The 9,805-nt window shown below is 46.1% G+C and overlaps 1 protein-coding gene across 2 annotated transcripts in view; it reads right to left on the bottom strand.

The window, feature by feature from the left end:
* Nucleotides 1–6,121, bottom strand: part of FAM120A (family with sequence similarity 120 member A) — a 126,134-nt gene extending 120,013 nt beyond the window's left edge. Inside the window, exon 1 of one of the 2 annotated variants that reach the window (XM_066257437.1) lies at nt 5,574–6,121. In XM_066257437.1, coding sequence (XP_066113534.1) covers nt 5,574–6,047 — 474 coding nt within the window. In that variant the 5' untranslated portion in view covers nt 6,048–6,121. Of the gene's footprint in view, nt 1–5,202; nt 5,344–5,573 lie in introns of those variants that run through there. The other variant, XM_066257438.1, reaches the window with a different exon arrangement.
* Between the last annotated feature and the right edge of the window lie 3,684 nt (nt 6,122–9,805).

Raw genomic sequence — 9,805 nt, forward strand, 5'->3', positions numbered from 1 at the left:
ATGCACTAAACACATAGGAGATACAAGGAGTAAAATTAGTCCCTGGTGCTTAGGTAGCTTACAGTTAGCGGGGGAGACACATATGCAGGTAGCTCTAAGAAGCAGACTGCAGAAACTACCACTACAAATACAGATGACACTGCGTGTGTGTCCCTGGCTCCACCTTTGGGAACATCAGAAGAGACTCCTTGAAGGAAGCTGGCATTTGAGGTGGGTTGTGAAATAAAAGTAAAATTCTGACCAAAATGGCATAGACAAGAGGGAGAAACATAAGCAGAAGTTGAATATTTCTTCTTGGAAAAATAGTGAGCAGTTCAATCAGGAACATTTAAAATGTATAGCAGAAGGGACTGTGAAACATGAAGGAAGAGGGAATGGGTGCAGATTGCTGGGGGGGGGGGGTGTCTAAAAGCCTGAAGAAGGAGTTTAGATGAATGGTTTGTTCAAGTCACGAGCAGGAAACTGACCTATCTGAGATGAGGCTCAAGGTAAGACACCAGGTATGGGAGATCCTGAGGCAATGCTGACTACTCCTCATAGTAAGACAGGTTTAATGAAATGCTACTTTCCCTTAGTATATGTCTTGCATTCTATATTTTGTTCTATTTTATTCTTTATCATTTTTTTCTAAGTGATAGAAACACCCAATAATTTGATGCCACAACCTACCAATGGATTTGCAAAGCACTTTGTTAGACCTTTTGGGTAAATTTGGTGAGTTCACATATTTGGGGTACTGGAAATGAGGAATAGGGTAAGAGAGAGACAGCTGGTCTAGAACTGACAAGACACATTGTAGGGACTGGCAGGATGGGATAATGAAACGCCAAGGGTAACTCTGGGGTGGTAGTAACCTAGTATGTGTGCAGAGCTTTTGTGGGGGTTGGATAAATTATGGAATACTACACAGGCATTAATGTGAATTAGAACTGTAATTATAGACAAGCAAATATGATATGTTTTTACATACTTAAAAAACCCGATTCATCATATGTCATCATATGAAGCTTTAAAAAGATTAAAACTATATTATGATAATATATTGTATAACATATCATATAAAATATATGTAGGCAGTTGCTGTGGAAATCAGTATGATGAATCCTTGAGAAATTAAACCTAAAATTACCAAATGACCCAGCAATTCCACTTCTGGATGTAACCCCAAAAGAACCGAAAGCAGGCACTTGAACAGATTTTGTACACCCATGTTCACAGCAGCATTACTCATCATTCACAACAGCCAAAAGGGAAAAGCAACTCAAGCATCTGTGGAGGGCTGGATGAACAAACCAAATGTGGTCCATCCATACAACGGACTATTATTAAACCTAAAAAGGGAAAGAAATTTTAACACAATTTTACAACATGGATGAACCTTGAAGACATTAGGCTGAGTGTAATAAGCCAATCACAAAACTGTCACTGGAAGAAAATAAATAAATGTTTTAAATGGATGACTGGTTTGAGTTATAATATGGTCAATTTTGAACCCTAAGTATTCCCTGGTCAACTCAAGGAGTTTAAGAATAAGGTATATTGCTAGTTTTCAGTGTCTCCTGGGGAACCGTGCCACTCCCATTCTAACTGAAAAAAGCAGTAGAGGTGTTATCAAATCTGACCTGAAAGTGAACTGTAGGTAGGCACACACTCCCCTCCAAAGCATTCTTACACAATGAAACTGAACTTTGAATTCAGCAGGGCACTTCCCTCTTGAAGACGGTACTGGTTACCTGTCCCTAGGTGTCAAACAGCAAGTCCATTTCTTCCCACATGAAATGGAGTAACAAAATGCTGCAGGCTAAGTGAGAAAGACAGTGCTATAAAAGAGGACCTAGAAAGGGCCTGGCACCCTACAAGTTAGTCGTCCTGCCCCCATCAACTACGCAAGGAAGGAGATCATTCCAAAATCTCAGGCTATCGAATCTCACATTCTTATGCTGACTTCAAATATGAGCACAGCTTCATGTAAGATCTAAGTAAATACACCAGAGCATTGATTAAGGGTAAGATCTGAAGAACGTCATCATAAACCCCCACTCTAACTCCACAAGTCTTGTGACAGGAACACTGAGGAAAGCTCCAGGAATTTAATGTCACTACAATTTTTAAATAAACATCAGCCCCTCACTAAGTGTCAAAGGTTATGATGACTCAGGACACAGAGGAAGAAATGCTCCTAGTAGCTAGCAGAAGCCGAATTCAGGCCATCCAATTTAGTGACCCGAAAAAAATGAGCTGATACATAAGTCAACTTCTAATAGTTAAAGAAACAATTGTACTTTACCAAAGACACAGTCTTCTAAGTCAAAAAAAGATTTCTCTAAGCAAAGCTGACAGGAAATTAAACCCTTTCTGCCAGGTCACAAAAGCCTCAATACCCATAAGATGGTAGATTTTTATAGGAGAAATGCCTCATATGCCCAACATTATACATAGGTGTTCGTGTCAATTATTTGTCAATTTTTATTTAACTTTCTTTTTTAAAAAATTTTAAAAGTACTGATTATCATACAGTAAAATTAACTTTTATTTATTTTGATGTATAGATATGATTTTAAAATGTTACTACCACCACTATTAGGGTACAGAAAAGTTCCATCACCCTAAAAAGCTCCCTCCTGCTGTTCCTTTATATTCACACTCTCCCTAACCCTTCCTCTGGCAACAACTGATTTGATCACTATAGTCTTATCCTTACAAGAATGTCATAAAAATAGAATCATACCTTTCAAGCCTGGCTTCTTTCACTCAACATTAAAACCTTAAAAGATTCACCCGTTGTTGCATGTATTAATAGTTCCTCCCTTTTTATTGCTAAGTAGTACTGAAGAGTACAGATGTACCATAGTTTAACTATTCATTCATTAAAGGACATTTTAATAGCTTCAAGTTTGGGCTATTATAAATAACACTACTGTGAACATCTTGTTTCTGTGTGAACAAAAATTTCATTAGGTAAATACCCAGAGGTACGATTACTGGATCATATGGTAAACTTATGTTCAACTCTGTAAGAAACCATTGAGCTGCTGCTCTCCAGGGTGGCACTTCCTTCCCTCCTGCGTTCCCACCAGCCAGGTGGGGCGGTGATTCCAGCTGCTCACAGTTCTTGTCAGCACTTGGTACTGTTGTTATTTTAGCTATTCCAACAAGTATGCAGTGATGTATCATGGTTTCAATTTACTTAATCATTTTAATGAGCATCTTAGAAAAATAGTACACACTATTCCCTTAGAGAATGCTGAACATAAATTCTTCTGACTCAAAATCATCCATGACAACACTGTGACATTCTCGGGGGCTACTGAAGTACATAGGGTTGTTTTTTTATAGTAGCCCCCAAATTATGTCTTCTTTAATAGTTTTTATCTTCTCTCTTGTAAACTGTTCATTCTTGCTATTTATTGTGCTCCTGCCTCACAGACTTTCTCTGCATCCATTCTCAAGGTGAATTTAGAAATCGGTAACTAAGCTTATCAGAATTACACCTGAAAAGGAGAGGGGAGTCTATGAGGAAGAGAACTTGATTCCTCGATGAGGAAAAAGGAAGTTGTTGGAGTTTTTTTCTTTCTGGGTCACTGTACCCAAACTTCCTGATATCTCCTTTAGTTGCTGAGAAATTTCTAGTAGCTAAATTTCTTAGGTATTTTCCAAAAAGGTGAGGCTGCCAGACAGGTAGCCACCAGGTAATGGAGTCATTACTACATTAATCTGTGCAATTAACACTATACTATGATTCTGTATCAGCAGTTAAAAGTTTATCTAAAGCAAAATAATTATAAGCAAAATTATCTTGTATCCAGAAACCTAAGTGGAAGAAATGACCTTAAATCTAGTTCAAATTTAGTTTCCAAACACTTATTCACACACTGGTCAAAAATCTGAGAGCCCAGCGGATAAGTGAGATATTCACAGGGGCACCAAAATTAATATAAAAAAATTTTACAATTAAAAGATACAATGGTATACACACTGATTTTAATCCTAATATGTATAATGTTCCTCTGAAAGACACTTGATTAGAAAGCTCATCCTGTCGTTTCAGTGAGTAGTTTCCATCTCTGAACAAGGTAAAACTGTCCACACTCTCATGACATCTCCTAGAGGTGGATCACTTCTGGAAATCTGCCTTACTCCTCCAAGAGCCCAGGTTCCAAAACAGAAAATGCCAGCAGCAACCCCTGGCTCTCATCCCGAACTTCCCCAGAGAGAAACGCAGCCTCGGTGCCAGGCTCACAGACCAATCGCCGTTCCGTTAGCAATCTTGACCCGCAGACTTAGAAACCCTGTCACCAATTGCAACAGGATCGGGGTGGGACTTCCGCTATCACTTTAGGATTAACCACCACCATCTCAGCGCAGGCAGTAAAGGGACAGTCAGGAAGACTTTGAATCTCACAAAGTTGCGGTTTCAAACAGAAATAAAGGAAGGGGAAACAAACTTAAGGACAGAGTGGCAAAATTCACAAAACAAAACAAAAAGTTAAAGAAAAACAGTAAAAAAAAAAAAGGAAGCAAAACTGATTTTCATGTTATCTCTGCCCTCAGTGCTAGTCCTGAAACTACCCATGGCCCGAGTTCAGCGAGGCGCCCTCTGCCAAAGAGACAGCAGAGCAGCCACAGCCACAGCTCTAATTACCTGGGTGCACGGCCCAAAGTGGCAGAGTCCCCGCTGTTCAGAGAGAAGTAAATCCTAGAAACTGATTTACACGCTCATCTCCCTGACTCAGAACTACTCCTTTCACAGGAGACACACAGAATCCAAGACTTTGTTCACATACACTCTAAATCACAGAACTGATAAAATTTCATCGAGTCAAATGTTACTACGCTTTGAAATCGAACATAAAAATCAGACAACTTCTCCAAAACTGCTCTCTTACAGGGAGCCTGGACACAGCCCTCCGTTCTCCAGGGGGGCCAATTCTGCAGCCCTTATCCAGGTCACCGCCTAGCTGAAACACAATGACAAGCAGCTGGCAGTTTCCACCCAACTCCATTGGCTGGGGGACCGTGCTCGTCGACATCTAGCCCACCTTCCCTCAAGGGAAACCTGTTGCTGCCTAAGCACTGCTACTCTGAAACGGATACACCTCGTCCAAGTTCAGGCGAGTCACCAGCCCGCCTCAAAGTGCGGGGGAGCCCTCGGGAAAATCAAAGGGAGGGGCGCTGCACCCTGCAAGCCTGGTCTGCACCTACCCGCCGGTCCTGAGGGTCTGGAACCGCCTGGGCAGCGCTATCCCCGGGCACTCACAGCCGCTAGCCAGGTTCCAGGCCGTGCGTCCATTCTGCGGCCCGGAGAACGGGAAGGCGAGAGCGGCGCCTGCGACCCAGACCCCGGCAACCCTGACCCCCGGCTCCAGTGACCCTGGCCCACCCCGACCCCAATCCTAGTGAGCCCGGCCCCCCTAACCCCAGCTCCTCAAACCCAGGCCAACTCAGGCCCTGCCCTGACCCCACCCCCCGGCCTCCCAGAACCCAGTCCGACCCCGGCCCAAATGAGCCCAGCCCGCCCGGGCTCACGCCCAGCCCAACCCTGTCCCCGACGTTAGCCCGCCTGCCGGCCGCACCTTGACGTGGAAGCGGATGAGCGCCAGGCGGATGCAGTGCGCCATGCAGACGGGAGGCAGGAACCAGACTTTGGGCGGCGGTGTGCCCTTGTTCTGGACATGGCTGACGATCTGCTGCGCTGTCTGGCGCTCGTTGCCCTGCCGCTTGACCCACTCGTGCAGCCGCGCCTTCTCGAGCGCGCCGTTAAAGAAGACGAAGAGCTCGATGTTGCCGCCGAAGCAGGCCTTGGCCAGCGCGGCCAGGTAGCCGAGCATGTGGTTCCACTGGCCGCCGCTCACCCAGTCGGTGTAGAAGCCGCCGTAGAGGCGGTGCAGGCAGTTGTCGGCGTCCACCAGCAGGCGCAGCGGAGTGTGCGGGGGCCGCTGCCGCCCGCCGCCCACCAGGCTGCCCCGGGCCAGCTTCTGCAGCTCCACCGGCACCACGGCGCTCGGGCAGTGCTTCTCGATGTAGTCCTGGAAGCCCTGCACGCCCATGGCGGCGGCGGCGGCGGCAGCAGCGGGCGCGGGGCGGCGGGGCGGCGGGGCCGCGGGCGGCGGGGCCGGGGGTGGCGGGGCCGTGGCGCGGCCGGGCGGCGGCGGGCTCTAGGGGGGGCCGGGGCGGGCCGCGGTTGTGCTCATGGCCGCTGCGGCCGCCATGTGCTGCCGCCTCCCAGGGCCATGGCGAGGAGGGACTGCGCGGTGCGCCGCTCCAGGCCCAGGCCAGGCAGAGGCGGCCTCTCGCGGGCGGGCGGGCGCGCGGCGGCGGGGCGGGGCCGTGCGAGCTGACGCACGCGGCCGGCGGAAGAGGCGGTGCCGCGGCCTGCGAGCTCAACCTGCCGTCTGCGGCCCTCCAGCAACCGGCCGGGTGGAGGAAGACGACTCGGTTTAGAGGCAGCGGCCGGGCGGCCTGGAGAGCGCCCGGACACCCGCGGCGCCTGGGATCCTCGCGGTGATGGCTGCGTCCCCATCCCCATGCTTCAGACCAGTCCGGAGCCCCTGTCTCCACCCCCACCCTGGAGCGAGTCACCCAAGGAAGCCCTTTCCAGTCACCCGGCAGGCCCGTTTGTCCCTAGATCCGGTCACCCCAAGGAAGACCTTTCCTGCCCCAGACCCAGTCGCCCGAGGAGGCTGCGTCCTGTCTTTGGATCCAGCCCCCCTAAGGAGGCCCTTTTTCCTTGTGAGGTCCCGTCATCTCCCGAGGCCCATCATGTCCCCGGTGGCCAGTCACCAGAGGGAAGCTGTGTCCTGTGTCTGGTCGCCCCTAGGAGGCCGAGGTCCGGCCTCGTAGTCTGGTCATCTCGAGGAGGCCGGTCCCTCCCCAGGCGGACCTGGTGCCCTGCGGGGTGGCTGCGAAAGGGAAAGTGGGCAGGCAGGTCTGGAGCTTGGAAGTCCGGGTGCCCTTGGGAGGGAGGAGCGAGAAGACGCCACTGTCCCCGGTGGAGAAAGGAATCGTGTTGCCGCGCTTTGTCCCCGGGTTTGGTGCCAAGCTTTGGAAATGCTCACCTGCTTTCTCAGCCTTAATCGTGGTGATATCTTTAACTAAGAAAATACAGAATCTGGTTGTTCACAAGGGGTTGGAGTCCTTACACCGGGAAAACTGGAAAGGTGTCGGATTGCCCCCAATACGCTGGATTCGCGGCTCTCCTAGGAGAAATGAGCTGCGGGGAGCGTCAAGGGGCCCACTGGAGCTCCCTGTTGGGAGCAGGGTCCCTATGGGTGGTCCTGACTGAAGCCACTCAGTGGTTTTACCGCCTGAAGGAGCCTGGGGCTTCTTTTTATCACTGTTTACAACGGTGACAGATTCCCTGGCCCAGACCCTAAAATGACACTCGACAATGTCTGAGTATACAAGTAACCTTAGTGTCAGATCATCACAGAAGAGACTTCTTCCTTGACTCCCTTTCCTGAGGCTAGGCCCCTTCTCTTAAGGAGAGAGATTTACATCTTTGTTGCTATGTCACATCTTCTGGAAGGGGGTCCTTTTATGGCCCAGGGCGCTGCAGTAACCACTTTTATAGTCAATACTGTAAATATATTATGCGTCAATAAAATATAAAAACAAATGTCTTGCAAAATGAAAGCATTTGAAAACTCAGAACTCTTAATTTTTAAGAGCTTGGAAGTGGCACTTTTACTCACCTCCAGCCAGAGGCAAATTAAGACTGGTTGAGGCACCAGGCGCAGAAGAAAATATTGGGCCACTTGTCGTTAGAAAAAAGTATAAAGTTGGGGTTTTCGGGGGCCCTTCAGAAGTCGGGGCCTAGGGCGCGCGTCGGTGTGCCCGCCGTTAAATCCACTTCTGCCTCCAGCCCTCTCCCATCTGTTCTTTTTCTGAGGAAACCCCTCTAGAGGAGCAGGCTCAGACGCAGGTGCAGAGCAGGTGGAGCCTGAGCAGGTATAGGCTACAAGAAGCCCCATACTCTTTGTCCCTGAAAAAGCAGGTGTAATTTTTAAATTTCTTATAATGACACCTCAGATACAGGCCAGTGTGCTATATCCATAAATAAAATGCTCTTGGTATTTTCATAAGTACGTTTACTTTTTAAAAAACAAACTGTGGCACCTGACCAGTGGTGACTCAGTGGATAGAGTGTCAATCTGGACACCAAGGTCCCAGTTTCAAAACCGCGAGGTCACTGGCTTGAGCATGAGATCATCAATGTGATCCCATGGTCGCTGGCTTGAGCCCAAAGGTCACTGGCTTAAAGCCCAAGGTTGCTGGCTTGATCAAGGAGTCACTGGCTTGACCTGAGCTCCCTGGTAAAGGCACATATGAGAAGCAATCAATGAATGACTAAAGTGACACTACTATGAGTTGCTGTTTATCATCTCTCCCTGTCTTTTGCTTGCTAAAAAACCCAAAACAAATAACTGGGGCAAGTTAAGCCACTTACCCATGCACAAAATGGTGATAAAGCTAGGATTATATGTTATGTAGAAATCCAATTAGTCATTTAAAGCTATGTTAAATATTGACACTCCAAAAGTATTCAAACTTCCTTCTGTAACTCATTGCAGGTTCATAAGAGTGAGTAGAGAAGTTTTCATCATTGTACCATATTTCCCCATGTATAAGACTAACCCTTTTTTTTAAAATTTGGGAACTAAAAACTGGGTGCGTCTTATACAGTGGTTGTAGAGTTTTTTCCTTGAATTTGACAGTGATGAGGAGTTGTATGACTTTTATGATGAACAGAATTTGAGTTCAATAACTTTATGTAATACTTTTTTTTTTTCAAATTTCGGGCCCCAAAAATAAGGTTTGTCTTATACAGGCAAGCGTCTTATACATGGGGAAATATAGCATTTTAATTTATAGCTTTCATAATATTATATATGTTTACCTTCACTATGTACTGTTTTTATTTCTTTTAAAATGTGCTTCTTTTAATTTGTTAAATACTTTAGTACCAGTACGTGGGATTCTGGAATTAAATTTATTTTTACCTTGAGACAGTGTAGAGCAGTGGTCTCCAACCTTTTTGGGCCACGGACTGGTTTAATGTCAGAAAATATTTTCACAGACTGGCCTTTAGGGTGGGACAGATAAATGTATCATGTGACCGAGACAGGCGTCAAGCAAGAGTGAGTCTTAGACAGATGTAACAGAGGGAATCTGGTCATTTTTTAAAAATAAAACGTCGTTCAGACTTAAATATAAATAAAACGGAAATAATGTAAGTTATTTATCCTTTCTCTGCGACCGGTACCAAATGGCCCACCAACCGGTACTGGTCCGCGGCCCCGGGTGTTGGGGACCACTGGTGTCGAGTACAGTACTAAGCTTCAGGTTTGATGTCCAATTACCATATGTGTGCCCTTGCAAAAATTATGTAACATTTCTAAACTTTTTTTTTTTATCACCTGTACAATGAAGATTGTTATTGTACTTACCTCCCAGATTGTTTTAAGGATTAAGTGAAATAATTTGTGTGCTTACCACACAGCAAATGCTCCATAAATACTGGGTTTTGTAATTCTTACTGCCACCTATTATTATTGTATAGACTTGAGATTACAGACTAGTTATTTTACTTTTTGACACTTTAAAATTCATTTTAGTAAGCATAAAACATAAAATTCATTTATGCTTACTTTCCATATTCAACTATGAGTTAACTTTAAAAAATAACTAATTCTTTTATTTTTTTAAGCAACATTATAAATGACTGGCAAATGTTTGGCTGAGAAATACTTTATGTAATGTGCATCCTCAGCTCAAATTTAGGGGTTGGTTAAAGTTAAAGTTTTAA

Source organism: Saccopteryx bilineata, chromosome 2 (assembly GCF_036850765.1).
Source record: "Saccopteryx bilineata isolate mSacBil1 chromosome 2, mSacBil1_pri_phased_curated, whole genome shotgun sequence".
Lineage (NCBI taxonomy): Eukaryota > Metazoa > Chordata > Mammalia > Chiroptera > Emballonuridae > Saccopteryx > Saccopteryx bilineata.